The 18,369-nt window shown below is 51.6% G+C and overlaps 1 protein-coding gene across 3 annotated transcripts; it reads right to left on the minus strand.

The window, feature by feature from the left end:
- Positions 1-382: 382 nt before the first annotated feature.
- HNRNPM (heterogeneous nuclear ribonucleoprotein M) lies at positions 383-18,362 on the minus strand. Of its 3 annotated transcripts, XM_039733810.1 has the most exons (16): positions 18,291-18,362; positions 16,197-16,366; positions 10,843-10,895; positions 10,074-10,081; positions 9,898-9,991; positions 8,945-9,139; positions 8,483-8,636; positions 7,514-7,563; positions 7,171-7,231; positions 5,168-5,269; positions 4,546-4,590; positions 4,048-4,122; positions 3,566-3,664; positions 2,072-2,853; positions 1,723-1,774; positions 725-888 (listed from the first exon to the last, which is right to left on the minus strand). In XM_039733810.1, exons 2-16 carry the CDS (start codon positions 16,318-16,320, stop codon positions 725-727), a joined length of 2,058 nt encoding a protein of 685 aa, XP_039589744.1. In that variant the 5' UTR covers positions 16,321-16,366; positions 18,291-18,362. The 3 variants fall into 3 exon arrangements, with proteins under 3 accessions (XP_039589751.1, XP_039589760.1, XP_039589744.1); XM_039733817.1 differs by lacking the exon at positions 5,168-5,269 and having other exon boundaries at positions 383-888; XM_039733826.1 differs by lacking the exons at positions 10,843-10,895; positions 18,291-18,362 and having other exon boundaries at positions 383-888; positions 16,197-16,330.
- Positions 18,363-18,369: the final 7 nt, after the last annotated feature.

Consider the following 18,369-nt stretch of genomic DNA (forward strand, 5'->3'; position numbering starts at 1 on the left):
CTGATCCGTTTGTGTTCAAAGCGTTTCCTGCAGGAAAAGGGGAATTCTCCCCCTGGCAGCTGCAGCAGGTGTTTGCCCCTTACCTGCCTGGGCCATTCACCCCACAGGAGAATAAAGAGGTTTTTAACCCTTTTTCAGTTCAAAGCTTTCCACTGGCACCAACATGACCCAGGGGAGATTTTTTTTAAATATTGCCACTGGATGAAAACCTGAGCTGGGACTAACCATGGATTAAGTGGGACACAGCAGAGGGAAGATACTTGGACACATCTTAAAGAGAGGAAAGCAGGAGGAACTGTGGATTTTTTTTTTTGACAAACTGGAGTTTGCTGAGCTGAGCTGGCAGGCATTTTAAGCAGAGTAAAGGATGCTGCGACCGAAATACTGAACTGGCATTTATTATCAAAGTCAGACTGTTTACATCTGTCAGGCCAACGAAATGCCACAACTACAAAAGAAGATTGTGCACATGGCAGTTCCAATGCAAAAAAACCAGTAAAACGGGGCTCCCTCGGTTAAAAAAAGGACTTAAAATGACTCCAGAAAGCAACCGGGCCGGGCTGAACAGCTTTACATCCAGTGGGAGGCGGCGCGGGCGCAGCCGCAGCCGTGCATGGCAGCGGTGCCGCTGCAGCAGTGCAGCTGCAGCCATGCAGCCGTGCATGGCAGCGGTGCAGCTGCAGCCGTGCATGGCAGCGGTGCAGCCGCAGCCCTGCAGCGGGGCCTAGGCGTTGCGGTCGATCCGCACGTCGATCTCGCGGCCGCGCAGCTGCAGCCCGTTCATCATGCGGCACGCGCGCTCCGCCACCTCCGGCGACTCGAAGCGCACCACGCCGCAGCCCTTGGACTTGCCGTTCTCCATCTTGATGTCGGCGTAGAGCACGTGGCCTGCGGGACGGCGGGGTCAGGCACGGGGCTGCTCCCCATCCTGGCTTTGGCTCTCTCCATCCAATCCCCACTGCCAACCCCAAGGACTGATCCCAGTTCCCCACCCCAAGGACTGATCCCAATTTCTCAACCCCAAGCACTGATCCCTACCCTGGCTTTGGCTCTCTCCATCCAGTCCCTGTTCTCCACCCCAAGGACTGCTCCCCACCCTGGCTTTGGCACTCTCCATCCAGTTCCCCTCCTCACCACCCTCACTTTGGCTCTCTCCATCCAGTCCCCACTCTCCACCCCAACGACTGCTCCCCACCCTGGCTTTGGCACTCTCCACCCCAAGGACTTCTCTCTACCCCGGCTTTGGCACCCTCCATCCAATCCCAATTCCCCTGCTCCCCATCCTGCCTTTGGCACTGTCCATCCAATCCCCATTCCCAACCCCAAGGACTGATCCCAATTCCCCACCCCAAGGACTGATTTCCACCCTGGCTTTGGCACCCTCCATCCAATCCCAATGCCCCTGCTCCCCACCCTGGCTTTGACTCTCTCCATCCAATCCCCATTTCCAACCCCAAGGACTGATCCCAATTCCCCACCCCAATGACTGCTCCCCATCCTGGCTTTGGCACTCTCTACCCCAAGGACTGCTCTCTACCCCAGCTTTGGCACTCTCCATCCAATGCCAATTCCCCACCCCAAGGATTGTTCCCCACCCCTGGCTTTGGCTCTCTCCATCCAATCGCCACTCTCCACCCCAAGGGCTGCTCCCCACCCTGCCTTTGGCACTCAGAGCTCTGGGAGGTTATTCGTATCAATTCTTCAGTGAGGAAAGCAACTCACCACATTCATTGAATTTATCTTTCAGCATTTTCCATGTAAAATCAAAAGGCAGCTGTGGGAAGAGAGAAATAAACCATTACTGAGGCTCTGCTGAATGACCTGCAGGCACCCCCAGCTCCCCAAAACCAGAATCTATCCCAGCACAGCCACTGCCATAAAACCATGGATTATGGTCAGCCAGGAGCTCTTCTCCTGGTAAGGAAAGGCTCCAACTGTCCCCAAAGAGTGGCAGCACCCAGTGTCACACACTGTGACTGGAAACCAAGCATGGATGAGGTAACATACCAGTGACAATGAATGCCACGGGTGGGAAAGGGCAGGAGTGGCAGAAGGAAAAAGGGGCACTCACATTTCTCACAAATATCTGACAGGCTTTCCGGGCCACGCCGGCCGCAGGGCCTCCGGCTCCTCCCAGGGACCCTGCAAAATTCCCTGCGAAGTTGCCCCGCTCCATGTCCATGGGCCGCTCGAAGTTGCTGCCCATGGCCAGCCCCATGCGCTCCATGCCCGCCCCCATGCCCTGCCCCATGGGCGGCCCCATCCTCTCCATGTTGGTGGCCCCGATGCGCTCCAGGCCCATCCTGTCCATGGGGGCGGCTCCCATCCTCTCTATCCCGATCCTGTCCATGGGCGGGCCCCCGATGCGCTCCAGCCCGGCGGGCATCCTCTCTATCACCTGCCCCATGCCCGTGCCCATGCCGGCGGGCACCATGCGCTCCAGGCCGATGCCCATCCTATCCATGCCCGCCCCCATGCGCTCCACGCCCGAGCCCATCCTGTCCATGGCGCCGCCCACGCGCTCGATGGCGGCGCCCATGCGCTCGATGCCGAAGCCGATGCCGGAGCCCATGCGCTCGATGCCCGGCCCCATGCGCTCGATGCCCGGCCCCATGCGCTCCAGGTTGGGCGCCAGGTGGTCGATGCCCAGCGGGGCCATGCGCTCCATGCCCGCGCCCATGCGCTCCACGTTGGAGCCCATGCGGTCCAGCACCAGCCCCATCCTGTCTATCTCCGAGCCCACCCGCTCCATCCCGTGCCCCATGCCCGCCGGGATCCGCTCGATGCCCGAGCCCATCCGCTCGATGCCGGGGGCCATCCGCTCGATGCCGGGGATGCTGGCGTTGCCACCACCTGCAACACAGCACGGACAGCGTCAGCAGCTGGGCAGGGAGGCAGGATTTGCTCTGCTGGGCTGAATTTCATCACGCAGAGCTCTGAGCCTGCAGGATGAGGCAAACTCAGATGCTCAGGTCAGACCCCCCCAGCCCTGGGACCCCCAAATAAGGATGGAGAGCTGCTGGCGAGAGTCCAGAGGAGACCCCGGAGCTGCTCCCAGAGCTGGAGACCCTCTGGAGCTCTGGGGGTGCTCACCTGGAGAGGAGAAGGCTCCAGGAAGAGCTCAGAGCTCCAGGAAAGCTGGAGAGGGACTGGGGACAAGGGATGGAGGGACAGGACCCAGGGAATGGTTCCCTTGATTCTGAAATGTTGGGATTTGGTCATTAAACCAAATTGAATCTGGAAGGTGATGGAGGAGCTCTGCCTGCTCAGAGATGTTTGGGTTCAGCTTTGCTCCAGAAATTCTACAGTTTCATTACTGAGATTGCCCAGTATTTCCAGGGGACACGCTTAATGGAAGTTAAATGTGACACAGGCAGCAGAAGAAGCAGGATTTTGTTTTCACTGACAAAAATTAACAACTTCCCAACAGCATTTAGAAGCCAGACAGCAAATTTCTACAGCAAATCTAAAATCTGCTTTTTTTATCTCTAACACCCCCATAATTTTTGTGAGCAGTTCAGGGATAAAAAGCAGGCAGGAAATGGATTTCATATACTGCACTCACCTATTCCCCTCTCCAGGGTCTCTCCAAAACTCCGGGACATTCCCATCTCATTTCTTCCAAACTCCCTCTCAAATCCCCCTCCCATGGCACGATCCATCTCTGCAAAGAGGAAGAGGAAAAGTTTGCATGGGGTTTTATGGCCCCTGAGAGAACATTTTACCACAGGAATCATCTCGAAGATTCATGGCACAGGAGGGTTTTTGTGATTTTCTCCTGATCATTTTGTCATGGCTCCAGGAGCCCAAAGCCCCAAGGAAAAGCAGAATTTTCCCCAAACACATGGGAGGCTCTGGGCACTGGACAGAGCCAGAATCTTTCTGAATAAACCCTGCAAGGTACCAAGGTGCAGCTCAGAAACCACAAGGGATTTGGGGACACAAGTGGAAAAACCCCAAATTATTCCCATAACACTGAGAGGAGGCTCCTGGCAAGAGGGATCCCTCCCAGGAAGGCAGCAGGACACACAGGAGGGCAGTGCCTACCGCTCATCCTGCCCATGTTCATCCCGCCCGGGAAGCGGCCGATGTTCTCCATGCCACCGAAGGGACCTTCCATTCCTAAAAAACACATTTGCCAGGGATTCTTTAGCTGCACAGCCAGCAGCTGCTGCCACACAACATCCCCACGGGCATGAGACACGTCCCTACCACCAGCTCCCAAACAGGGGTCAGGATTTGGGCACAGCTTTCTAAAAACCATGGGATCACAGAGTGGTTTGGGTTGGGATATTGAGGATCCAGTTCCACCCCCCAGGGATGACACTTGCAGATCTCCTGAGCTAAGGAAGCACAGGTCATGTTCTATGGGATGTAGCCACCCTCCCCACACACCTGCAGCAGTCTGAATACCCAAAAATGACCAAATTCTTGCTAAACTGGTGGTGATTCCCCAGCACACAAATTCCTGCCACATGCACACAGCTCAGTCTGCTGGACTTGCACAAAGGCCAAGCTAGGAACAGATCAAGAACCACAGCTTACCTCCCATTTTATTCATTCCAAAGCCCATGCCTTCCATTCCCATTCCTCAAAATAAAAGAGAAAGCTTTATATAGCAGGTGTCATGCAAGAAATTCCAGCCAAAGGCTGCAGAACTCAAACCACACAACACATCCATGGCTTGGGCTGAAGAGCATACATGGGATAAGTCTGAGGAGATTTCAACATTCCTGCTCAGAAAATCAAGCAGCAAAGGGGAAAAACCCACTGGCATTTCGACATGGAAAGCTGAGTGTGTGCTACTTTTTAGGTGGCTCTTTGAAACTTGTGCTATTTCAACAGATCCTCACCAAAGATTTGCAAGCCCACTAGAGGTGTTAAAAGTGAGAGATGGTTTGGAGTTTCATGGATCTTTGCAGTGTCTGCTGCTCATGCTCAAGAGTCAGAAAATGAGAGCTGTGTCTTGGCCACAGTGAAAAAAAAATAAAAAATGGAGCAGTTGGTTAAATTCAAGTTTCCATTATCAAGCTGAACAAAAAAAAAACTCATTTGGCTTTAACATTCCTAAGAAACTACCAACTTTTTGGGGAGGCAAACAAAGCTATCTACCTTCTACACAGCTTAAAGCTCTCATGAAACAAAAGCATAGGAGTAATCTTCTTACCTCCAGGTCTCATGTTGCCCATTCCCATGCCTTTGTTTAAATGATTTGCATCAATAGGTTGACCTCCAGGTCCTAATCCCATGCCAATACCACCAAGACCATCTGAAGAAAATATTCAGATATCAAAAAAGCCTTCTTTCCATAGTTTGACAAAACAGCAAGTTTTATTTCTTAAGTAATTGACTTTCATTCTCCAAAAAAAGCTTGCTGTGTCCCCCCTGTGGGGTGTGTACTGAAAGCAGGGAAGTGTGGAATAAATCAAGAGTAGATGTGCCTTGAAACAGCCTAAAAACTATTCTCCAATTATTTGGTTTTATATTTAAATTTCCATCTTACTGCTGCGAAAACTTGGTTTGGAGCTGACTCCTGAAAAATAACTGGCTAGAACACTGCTTCATTTGGGCAAAGTCCTCAGCTGAGGATGTGGAGTGGGCAATTTGGGAGAAGATGCCCTAACCCTGTGCACAGTTCTCACTGCAGCCCTGCCAGGGTTGGCCCCTGGCAGGGGAGAACTGAAGCAGCCATGGATCAATGACAGCCACCGATGGAATTGCGAGCACACAGCCAGCCTCTCTCTGAGCAAACACCACACTGCACTCCCAGGCAGAGCTCACTCTGCCTCAAGGATTCCCCAGCCCAAAGAAAGAAGAAAAAGCCCTTTTTTTTCCCTGAAGCAGGAAGAAAGTTCTGTGCTTGGCACAAACACCAGCTCATGGCATCCTCTGCCTGCAGGATTCCCTCGTTTCCAGCTCAGCACTGAACACAGGAGTGTTGAATCTTGTTTTAAAACAGCACAAGGTCCCCCTTCCCCGCCCCAGTAAGGCCAAAATCCAGGCTTCCAGAGGGATTTAGGGAGTTTTACACCAAGGTCATGGAATTGGAACCCAATGACTTTGTCCTGAAGAGAGGAACATCCTTACAGTGACACTGCTGCTGAGGAAGGCCTCGACAGGCACTGAGAGCTGAACTAGGGAGGGAGGGACTAATTAATGATCATTAGTAATGGACAATTTAGCAGCACACAACAGGTCTGGTTCCCAGGAAGAAAACAGCATCTGTCTGAACTCAGAGAATGCCAGAATCCCAGACTGGTTTGGGTTGGAAGGGACCTTAAAGCCCTTCCACAGCTCAGGCTGCTCAGGACCATTCAAATTCCATCAACAGCCCCAATTTAGCTGCATTTGAGCAAATTCAGCCTCCAGCTCTTCCAGTCCCAACTCTTCTCTTCAGTATTGCAGGGTCTCATCCCAGCATGGCCGAGGTTTTGAGGGCCCCAGCTCAGCCCAGGTCACATCCACAGCTTTGGGGGATTCCCAGGGATGGAGACTCCTCAGGAGCTCTGAGCAACCCAGTCACCCTCCCAGGAATGTTTCCTTAATCCACATGGAGCCTGTGCATTTCCACTGCTGGTTTACACTTGATCTTTTAGTTCATTCAAATTCCAAGTTGGAAGGAGCAGCTTGGGGCAGCCAATTACTCTGAATTTTCATCTCCTGGGTTTTGGTCGGTGCTTTCTGCATCCTGCACCTCCAAGAAGAGCCTGGCCCCCTCTTCTTTCCATATTTAATACATTGATAAGATCTCCTTTGGAAATGTGAAGGCCTGGAAGGCTCCCAGGTCCTGAATTGAGCCCTTCCAATTTAAGGGAAAACATTCCATTCCCAGAGCAGCATCCCACAGAAGGAGGAGCTGACTGAGTCACTGTGTTTCCATAAAATCCCACTCTTAATGGAAGGCACTGGGATCTTGGAATTGCAATGGAGAGCTCTGGAAGCCTTGAGAAGGTGAATGTTTTAAGACAAGCTTCTGGCCATGAGCTGAAAGAAGTATCCAAAAAATCACTGAGCAGCTCTTCTTCACTATTCCCCTTTCTGAAATTATTCAGGAATTTGGATGCCAGTTTTCCAGTCTGAACCAGAGTTTTACTGGGGCTGGGACTGGTTCCCAGGTGCTGAACAGCCAAATAAAAAGCAGAAGATGTTGAATCATGCAGGGACACTTACGAGGGAGTTGTTGGGGTCGCTCTGGAGGGAAGAAATCTCCTTTGGGGAAGGCTCGTTCATCCTAAAAGGAATTCAACACGTTAAAGCTGGCAAGGAAAGCAGGAAATTATTTCCTGAATCTTAAAACTTTGAATTAAAATACAGAAATTTCAAGTTAAAGCAGTCTTGACTGTAGTCTTGATTTGTCTTTTAGCAAAATAATCTGAATTAACCTTCCCTGATTGCATCAAGGCAACAGGCAAATCACACATTTCTCCCTGTGGATTTTGATCCACCCTTGAAAGCACAAATTCCCCCAGAGCAGGAGGGCACTGCCAGCTCAGTGGGAAGGGGGTGTCCTCACCATTTTGACGTGCATGGGTCTGTCAAAGAGCAGCTGCCCATTGAACATCGCTGGGGGTCGTTAAGGATCATTGTTCCAGCACTGAGGGCTCTGACAGGGAGCACAAAAACCCCTCAGAAAATCCCATCTCCTCAGTTTCCATTCACAGGTTATCCCAAATCCTTCTGTCTTCTCCAAAACTAAAAATATACTGAACAAATATACTGAACATTCAAAAAAAAGGGCTTTTTGAAATTAAAAAAATTGATAAAAACACAATTCTGGGTAAGATTAAGCTCACAAAGAGATACAAAACATAACTCTAAGTCAGCCCAAGTGTTTTAGTGTTTCCTCAGTCACTGAAAACAGGAGAAAACAGGGAAAAGCTCCACAGCAACATCACATTCTGAAGTGTGCCATGCCAGCAAATCCTCTGCCCAAGTCTGGCTCACACAAGGTTTAGTGGGTGCAGGGCAGAAGGGAATTCACACTCAAACAGAAACTCTGGGAAAGGAAAGAGGGAGTATTTGCTTCCTATCCATACAATACCATAACCAGGAGCTGAGAGAGTAATACCCAGAATTTTATTGCTGTTTGGTTTCTAGGTGGCAAATCATTGCTGGCCAGTGGAAGGGAACAGGAAACACCAGCTCTGTGTGCCTTGGCACGGGGACCTTTTCCCTTTCCAGACAAATCTTTTCAGAGAATTGCATTTTAATACTAATTACAACCTGAAGACAGAAACTCATCTGGGACAGGAGTACATTTACCACGTAGGAAAGAAAATTTCCTTTGCTAAAGATCCTGAGCAAACTGCAACAACTCCTTCAGGACAGAATTTTGTCTCCGTTTCGCTTTTCCTCCCATTTCCCATCCGCTACAACTTGACCTTCCCTGCCACGGCAAGTCCTCCTTTGGGATACAATTCCCCCTCTCCCCTGCTGTGTTTCCTGGGTTCTCTGCCCATTCCCAGTTTGCTGCCAAGGATACAGATGGCCTGCACGGCCTCGATGGCCTGCTCGAAGGTGACGGTGCCGATGCCGCGGCTCTTGCCGTCCTTGTCCTCCAGGATGTCGGCCCGCACCACCACCCCAGCCATGCTGAACACCTCCTTCAGCTTCTTCCAGCCCACCTTGTAGTCCAGCTGCAAAACAGGGCATTGTTGGCAATGCAAGAGAGATTTCCATGAGAAAACAGCTTTGGTGGGCTCCTGTCCTTCCCTGGTATTGGCACTGAAGTTGTCAGAGAGCTGAGATAAAATTCAATCCAAGCACAGAGGTTTGTTCAAAAATCCCAATTAACAATGTAGCACACCTTAACTGAGAACCTCCTTTGCACAGAGAATCAACAGAGGAACTGTTCCTGGAATTGCCAAGGCTTTTCCTCCCTCAGATTTGCCCAGCTGAGAGGCTCCCACTGCTGGGCCTGCAGCAGGGGGTGCCTGGCACTCACGTTGGCCACGAAGACGGTGCTGCCGAGGCGGCCGGCCTGCAGGGCGTGGATGATCTCGTTGGGGATGTTGGGGTTGTTCAGGATGCTGGGGGGGATGTTGATCATGCCAGGGCCGCCAGGGCCGGGCCCGATGCCCATCCCTCCTGCTGCCATCACCTTCTGCATGGCCCTCCTGGCGTGCTCCCCGTCGGGGTCCTGGGACACACAGACAGATATCAGATCAGATCAGATCCCCCGTGCACCACGGGCAGTGCCAGGGCTCCAGCAGGCACAAAGAGGAGTTCCCCTTTACCCCAGGATATCTGCTCCCTAAGCGTTCCCAGCCAACTGCCTCCCTTTCCTTGGCAGTCAATTTGTTTTATTTTAGCCAACACCCAGCACTCTTATCATTTAAATTGTTACTTTTATTATTGGTACCCTTTATTATTGGAGTTATTCCTCCCCAGGCATTTCCCTGGTTCCCAAGGTATTTATCCATCATTAATACCAACAACAATCCTCTGTTACACCTGTTCCAAACCCTGATAAACCCCAGTGCCACTGGAGAGGGTTTGGAATGAACTCCCAGGACTGGCTGTCAGTAGCAAAGCCACTAAAATGGAAACACATCTTTGAGGTGTTCCAGGAAAGAGCTGATTCTATGGAATTGTTGGTGGAATCCATTCATTCTGATGCCAGATTCAAAGGGAAGTTTGTAAAGAACAAACATGGAGTCATGTTTCTGTGTCAAATCATTAACAAAGGAACTGCAATTAAAGCCAAACTACGGCTTTGCCCTCACAGCAAATTTAGTCTTGGTAATCACAAGTTCAGCAGTGGTTAAAACGATTAGAAAAAGGTTGACTGGGGGTTTTTTATCCTATTTAAATCCTACTTTCTGTCCTTTATCCTCTGAGTCAGCCCTAAGCCCTTAACAAGAACTCCACCCCTGCCAGAACAGATCCCCTCCTTACTTCTTTCACTTTCAGGGGTCTCCCACCAAGACTGTGCTTGTTCAGAACCTCAGCAGCCTTCTTCATGCTCTCCTCCATCTTGAACTCAACCACCCTGTGGGGACACGACACAGCTCAGGATGTTTTGTTTGAAGAAGCCTCCTTGGATTTCTGGTAAAAATTCAGAGTGAACTTACGCGCATCCCTGGCGAGGTGATTTCCCAGGGCAGTCACAGGGAGGAGGGAAGAGAGAAGAAATCAAGTCAGTGAAAGCCCAAATCACACACAACTATTTTATTATTAAAGCCAAATCACATCAGTTAAGCCCTACCAGCGAAAATAAATGTAACCTTACACAGGGCAAGCCTCCAATAGTGGAATTCCATAATTTCTTATGCCTTAACAGGATGAACCTGGGGTCTCTGAGGTTGTAACAAACACTAAATCCCGACTCTCCACGAAATGCCACACGCTTCCTGTGACCTGCTCTTCCCTGGCATACAGCAAAACCCTCCACACTCTCACCCTAAATCCATATCCTTCAGGACACTTAGGAGTGCTCCTATTGTCTTCCCTGATGCTGGACTCAAGGCCCATGAAGGCACTGAACGTTTACATTTAGGAATTTACCTCTCTCTACTGGCCCAGGAAGTGGAGTTTGCAGCACCTGCTGTTGCACCCTGGCCCTTCCAAACTCAGCCAACCACTCGAGTGACTTTTCCAAAGCACAGGAATATTCCAGAGCCCTGTCCTGCCTGCTGGGCTCCAGGGTCACACGGCCAACGCCAACGGCACGCGGGGAACAGCTCCTGACTGAAGTGCAGAGCCCACCCCACCTCCTCCCATCCCACAGCACTCCTGACCTAGAGCCGCTGCACATCCACACTCTGAGCCTCCCTGGCCTCCTGTCCAGCACACAGAAACATTTCAGGTAGAAAATCCACAAAGAAACTCTCAAACACTTACCCTTGACTTTCCTTCAGCGTCCATTAAGAGCTCCACGTATGTTACCTCACCAACTACAAATCAGATTCCAGACGACACAGATACCAAGGGAGAAAAGCCAAGAAAACAATGGGAATTTAGAACAATCAACAACCGTGTATGGAGCCTCTGCCTTATAAGAAAGCCCAGAAACACTCCATGTTCTCTAGACCACAAAACTGGACAATTACAGGTATGCAGTAAAGGTTTCAAGCACTTCAATATGTTCTTGGTTTTCCTCCACCTCAAAAGACAAATTTCCACGGTTCCCTGGAACTTTAGTGCCCACTTGTTACCTGAGGCAATCCAAACCCATGGGAAAGGCTGCAGGAACAAGTTTCCTTCACTTTCCACAGGATGCAGACCTGGCTCCATCATCCAGAATTTCAAGTGACTTCTTTTTGTCGGGGTTTAGAAACAAAAAAGGAGTCACACTGAACCAACAGATCAAGACATCACTGCCTGCCTGCTATTTACTTTAACAGGTTTTTGTTAAGCCACAATAAATTCTATTTTAGCTTTAAAATCTGCCATATTTGCTCTCAAGACAAAACTGTCAACAGCAAAAGACAGAAGTCCATGGAAAACTCCACCAGCCCCTTTCCTCACAGGACTGGGATTGCCTCTCTAGGACCAAATGACCCTGGCAGGGACCTCCAGAATGCAACTACCCAAATGGCTGCTGCCTTTGAAGGGACTGGCATACAGAAGAATGGAATAAATTTTTTTTTTTACTATTTTTCCTTCATGTTTTTACAAGTCCTAGGGTTTAAATTTAAACCAGGAGGACTCCAAGCTGCATTATCTGGACAGTGGAATGTTTTATTTGTGGGAAACCACGAGCCAGTTGAGTAATGAATAGTTGAACTGGAGCAAGGAACTGGGGTTTTACAAGACTCTGCCAGGGACAGAGGGAGGTGCTCAGCCTGACCTCCACCAGGCCCAGCAATTTACAGGACACTGTGGAAAACTGACAGCCTGGAAGGGCTCTCCTGAAGCTGGAAAAGAGGAATGCTTAAAGAAACCCCTGATTTATAATCTCCATTTCTTATTTTAAACAATAATTTAGCAGGAGCATTCCAGCCAGAGAACAGGAGGAACAGCTCTGATGCACTCCTGCTTTTGGGAGGACAATGTTTGAGGCTGGAAAAGGCTGACCAGTCCCTCTGAAAGGGACTCCACTGAGTGTCCACTACCACCCACAGCTCCAGCAGCTCCATCCACATTGGTACCAAGCCCAAGAAGGAATTCCAGTCTCTGATCCCCCTGAGCTCCCACAGCTCACGTGGGGCTGCTCCCAAGGGGTCCTGGGGGCTCAGCACTGCCACGAGGTTCTGATGCCATCCAGCTCAAGAGCAGCAGCCAGAATCCAATCCACATTGGTACCAAGCCCAAAAAGGAATTCAGGAATTCCAGTCTCTGATCCCCCTGAGCTCCCACAGCTCACGTGGGGCTGCTCCCAAGGGGTCCTGGGGGCTCAGCACTGCCACGAGGTTCTGATGCCATCCAGCTCAAGAGCAGCAGCCAGAATCCAACCACACCTGGGCCAGGAGTCACCAGCTCTTCCCAGGTGAGCTCCACTCCAAAACCTCTGCGAGCCACAGCTGCCAGGGCTGGCACTCCCCACAGCCAGGGCTCTCCTCTCCCAGCCACTTCACCTACAGCTCCTCACTAACAGCTCCCTAAGGAGTCTGCCAAGCTTGAGGATACCCAGTGCAATTGAACATCTGCTCCTGTAACCAATCCCTGACTCTGAACCACAAGATCTCCTGGAATCTCTTGGAAAGTTCAGTCTGTGACAATTTTGCTCAGAGCTTCCTGTTGGAGCCTTACAGATACATGAAAATCCAAATATCCAGCCTGAAGAAGCTGCTTTGCTTTAAAGGACACCTGAACTTCCTGAAGAGCCCAATTTCAGAACAGCACGAGGGAGGAATGACACACTGAGTGCAACAGCTCTGAGCCAAGAAAGAGCCCACAACCACTGCCATGGAAATGCATTCATTTCACCTTAAAATGTGAGAGGGGCCAGGCCAACCCTTCTGCCAGGAGAACATGTCTGCAGCTGGCAAAGGAAACCTTTTTTAAGAAGCTAGGCTGGGTCACATTTTATTTGGAGTTTTGGAGTGTTTTTCTACATCCCAAACCACAGGATGCCATGGAAAAGTACCAGGAGCAGATATCCATGTGCCAGACCAGGATAAATGCCCAGTGACCCTGGCAGGATTCCCTCCTGCCAGAGAACAGCTGGATTCTGACAGGGAACATCCCACAGCCACAAGCGGGGAAATTCCATCCAAGCACAAGAACTGTTACTTCAGGAGCTTCCCAAGGGAGGAAACTTCCAAAAAACCACTGGCTCCAAGTCACTGCAGGTTCAATTAAAGAACATGTTCTCCATGGTGTCTTTAAGACTTAATGCAGAGGACACTGATTTATGGATTTATTTAAACCACACAACTTAAGTTTGGAAATGGAGCTTTTCCCAGACTAAGAGACTGGAGCAGAATTTACTGCAACAAGCAGAAATCCAAAGTGAAGGAAGCTTCAGTGCTATTTATCACAGGCACTATTTTTAATCCTCTTTTAAACTTTGTATCACTTCCCAAACTTTATCAGTACAGAAAGTGCCAATGTTCAAGCTGGGCTGCTCCCCCAGAATTCCAATCCTCTGCAGGGCCTGTCCAGGAAGCTCAGATCAGGATTCCCAGGGTGACCCGAGGCCCTGAAGACACATCTGGGAACTCCCCAGAACAAACTCAGACAGAAATAACAACTTTAGGTTGGGCAATTTGATTTTAACAGTTTGTGACAAGCCAAAGAGCTCCGAGAGGTGCGAGAGGTGCAGAGAGGGAAGTGGGACAGGGGAAATGCTTTGTAGCAGCTATTCCTTGGCCTCCAAGGCCAAAAGTAAATAATAAACATGGAAGGAAAACCCCAAACTGGCTGGATGTCTCCTCATCTTCTGAAGAACAAGTGATCCAAGAGGATCAAAAAGCTTCACACTCCCAATGTGAGGCAAAGCAGAGCTGGCCACAGCTCCTCCCTCATTTACAGGTAAAAGCTTGGGACAGGCAACCCCTGAAAAGTTGTAAGGGAGAGAAGAGGAGCAAGGTTTACACATGCAAAACTTTGGCTGAAAAAGGAGAAGGAAAACCTTCCCAAAGCAGAGACAGCAGTCAGCAATTCTGTCAGATGGGGAAGGGAAAGTTAAAGTTCCCTTTTGCAAGAGAGCACCCAGACAAAGTGGTGATTTATGCTCCTGAAGAGCTCAGGCAGCAGAGGGAGGGAAAAGCTCCCTGCAGCCAGGGAAGGGCTGAGATTCCTTGGAAAGATGATGAAAGCCCAAGGGAAACAGAGCAACTCATCAGAGACTTCAGCCAATGGAAGGGGGAACAGGCTAAGGGCAGAACAGCACACTCCTTCCCCATGCCTCCCTCCCTGACTCCCCAGAGCTCCACACCGTGACCAAACCCTGGGGACTGTGCAGTAAGGTAACACCCTGTGTCTGCCAGCACAACGAGGGAGTTCCAAACAAGAACATCTCTTCATTCCATTACCAACATTCCCACTGCATACCTGTAATTGAGTTTCTCCAGCCAATGCACTGGGATGCCCGAGCATGGAGAGAGAGAGAGGTGGCACCTGGAGCAGCCTGGCCACTCGCAGGCTGCAGGAACAGCGGCAGCTGCTGCACACACGGCACCTCCCCGAGCTCAGCTCCTGCTGCTACAGCCCCGCCTGCACGGGGCCCAGCCCTGCAGAGCCCTCACACACCCAGGGTTTCCCCTTGGGCACAGAATTCCACCTGCTCCCAGAGCCTGCGACGTTTGGCCTGGCGTTCTTACGCTCCCGAAGCAAGAATTCCAAGGGGTCGGAGTTCCTGGGGCTTGGAACTGCTCTTCAAGGACAAAGCAAGGCTGAGCACAGCACGAGAGCAGCACTCTGGGAGAAGTCCAGAACAACTCCACAGCAAATCCAAACGCTTGGATTCACCAGCAGTGCCAAACCCCAGGAATGATCCCAGTTTTAGCAGGACAAGCCCTGCAGCCAGAAGGAAAAGCTCCAATGTTCCCCATGGAGCATCTGCTGGAATGAGCAGCTGAACAGCCCGGCAGGAAACAATCCCAGCCCGGCCTCTGCCATCCAGGGGCACTGGAGAGAAACCAGCAGACACTGGGAACGGGATTCAACACAGCACAGAGAGCTGGACCTCTCCACACCCGGAACGCCAACGGAGCTGGGGCAGCCACGGGGCACTGAGGGCTCCATCACAGCCAGGGCCTGCTCAAGCAGCCCTTGAGCTGACACTGCTGCCATGGCACAAACACTGCTGGCTCCCAAACAGCCCTCACCAGGGGAGTTCCCAGTCCCCATGGCTGCTCCACAGACTCTGCTCCCTTTTGCCACCGAAGACAAACAATTTAAACCCTCTGGAACTTTGTTTTCCCCTTCTTTAGGCCACACCTCAAACACCTGAACTGTCAGTCCTTACCCAGCTCCAGCACAATGACCACTGCCCACTACCCTGGCTGAGGCTCTGGAGCCAGAAGTGCCCCACAGGAAATGTTGTGCTGTTACTCTGAACTTGGTTTAGACATTTCAAGGCTGGAGAAGCCAAGGATTTTCCTGCCACTCCACTGCACTTCCAAGGTGACTGGAAAACTAGAAAGCTGGGCACCAGCCTGAAGAAATGACACTAATTTAGACTTGTCACTACCTGAGTACTCAGCTCCATCTCTTCATCTTCCTCAAGAGATGATGTTCAGGTCAGCAAAGGCAGCTCCCATCCACATGGGAATTAAAGGGAATTGTGGAAGGGGGAACACCACAAACCTGATTGCCAAAGCCCTGCTTCTGCTGCAGCACATGCCAAAGCACCAACCTGATTTTGCAGGTCTCCCTTAAATACATTGAACTGCAACCAATGGCAGAATGGCTCTTGCAGCCAGCTCAAACCCCTCCAAATCTGGGGACACAGCTGGACATCCACACACCAGAGCAGGACGTAACCACCTGAATGCCCAAAAGACATTAAAATGCCTCAGAAAGTTCTGCTGCGCTGCAAGGCTAAAATCTGCTGAAAGCCTGGGGTGGATCCCTGAGGAAAACACTGCTAATGCTGGGATGAGGCTCTGCAGCTGCACGCCACAGGCCTCCACAGGAACCATCCCTGGAAGGCTGCCAGGGACGAGGCTGTGCCACGCCCAGAGCACTCGGGAAGAGTTTCCCAAACTCTGGGGCCCAGTGCAGCCAGAAGTGCAAGTGCTGAGCTGCAGCCAGAGGCAGGCACGGGCTGGAGCACAGCCAGCCTCTCCACCTGAGCTGCACTTTACCTTTCTCTTTGACCAGGTCCTTCAGGGACTGCCACTTGACGTCGAAGGGGATGTTGGTGATGAAGGCTCGGTACCTCTTGGCGGGGTTGGCGTAGGGCTCGAAGCGGTTCCCTCCCCTCTTCATCCCCTTCTCCTTCTTCTTCTCGTTGGGGGTCGGGCGCTCGCCTTCGCTGCAAGGAGAGAATTCCTGTGAGCTGCAGGGGATGCAGCAGAGCAGAGCTGCACCACTGCATCCCAGAGATTTCGGGTGGGAAGGGACCTCAAAGCCCAGCCCGTCTGGAAAGGAAAAAAAATAAACCAACCAAGGGAACAAAAAGTTTCAGCCTCAGTCTTACATAATTCCTTCACTAATCCAATTAATCTCCTTGCTCACTCAGTGCTGCTGAAGTGCACAACACATGGTGAGGAGGAATTCAGAACACATCAGATAAAAAAGCTGAAGTTTCTGCAGTCTCTCTGTCCTGAGCTTTTCCCAGCCCAGCACCTGTGCAGCCCTGCAAATTCCGGGTCAGAAATCCCAGCTCCATCCCCTCAGGACCATTTCAACCCCTGAACACACACAGCAGCCTGCAGGGAAAAAGGAAATGGAGAAAGTCGAGGCCTCTGAAGGTTTTTATTTGAGTGTGTTCCCTGCTCCCATCACCCAAAGCTTCTCCAGACACAGGGATGGGAACTTCCCAGTCTTTCTCTCACTGAGCTTTTTTAAAGCTTCTTAATTAATGGAATATTTACAACTCCAAAATTAGGGCTGAAATAAGACAATCCTTTTTCCACCTTCGTTTCCGTCTGCTTGATGAAATAACACAAAATGTAGCTGTGTTAAAAGCTGCACTCTGATTTTAATTATTATTTCTCAAACTGGATTTCCCCAAGGCCACTGAGAACTGCCCACAGGAGCGTTGGTGTTATCCCTGGGGAACTGAGAGCTGGACATTCCTGACAGGACTGCACCTGCAGACACAAACAAATCCCCTGGAGGCATCCAAAACCACGGCAGGGAGATATCTTTATTTACACTTCCTGGAATTAACTGGCTCCTCGTGGAGACAAACTGCTCATTCCATGTTGCCAGGAGTGCTGGGAACAGAATCCAGGGTGGGAACACCCTTCCCTGTCCCTGGGATGTCTCTGCCCCTGCCTGCCTCCACTGCACAGTCAATGAAATTGTGCTTTGGGCAATAAAATACTGCCAGACACAGTCTGACTGCTCTCCAATGGAAAAATAAATAAATATGGATCTTTTTCCCCTACAGCGACACTTGGGAAGCTGCTCCTGGTCTCGGGAAGCACAAACCCAAGCTCGAGTGTGCAGCAGGAATCACAGCACACCAGGTTCAACCTGATTCTTATCAGCCCGCCTGAAACTGAGGCCAGAAACGCCCTGAGGGGGAGAAGTCCTTTCTGTGCAGTGGATTTGGTACCAAAACCGGCTTTGCCAAGCGTGGAACATTCACCGAGCATCAACACGAGGAAGTGAGAAGCAGCTGAGGCTTTCTGCGCCCTTCATCCCCACGTTTACAGAGCCGGAACTGCAGCGCTGCCGATTCTGGTTTAAATTTCTCTAACGTTTTACCGAGGGATTGTGCAATCCCTCCCCGGCACCACCTTAACCCTTAAACCCTCACCCTCGAGGTGTGTGCGCTCCCAAATCCCCTCAGGAATAAATCACCCCCAAAAAGGAGCACTCGGCTCCAAAGCGCGCAGCAGGATCAGGGCAACGCAGTTCTTACAACTCACCGACAGCACAAAAAGTAACGAACTCAACCACCCCCGCGCCGGCACAGCCCGCTCGGCCCAGGGAGGCCGAAATCCCACCAAAATTCAGCTTTTCGCGAGGGGATGGCGGCGATCCCGGGGCTCCCGCCCGCCGGGACCGGGCCCAGAGCGCCGCGGGAGCCCCGGAGGCGCCTTCGGGACGGCCCCGCCCGGAGGGAGCAGCGGCCGCAGCGCCGGCATCGCCCCCGCACCCGGTATCGCCCTCACCGGTATCGCCCTCACCGGGCCCGCTCCTCCCTCAGGCCGGGCCCACGAGCGCGGAGGCCGCACGCGGCCCCTCGGCCCCGCCGCCAGCGCGACCCCTCACGGCCCCCCTACCTCTTCGGGGGCGGCCCCCCCGCGCCGGCCGCCCCGTTGGGCGCTGGCGGAGCCGCCGCGGCCGCCGCCGGGGGCGGCT

This window comes from Passer montanus, unplaced genomic scaffold, assembly GCF_014805655.1.
Source record: "Passer montanus isolate IOZ18808 unplaced genomic scaffold, ASM1480565v1 scaffold112, whole genome shotgun sequence".
NCBI lineage: Eukaryota > Metazoa > Chordata > Aves > Passeriformes > Passeridae > Passer > Passer montanus.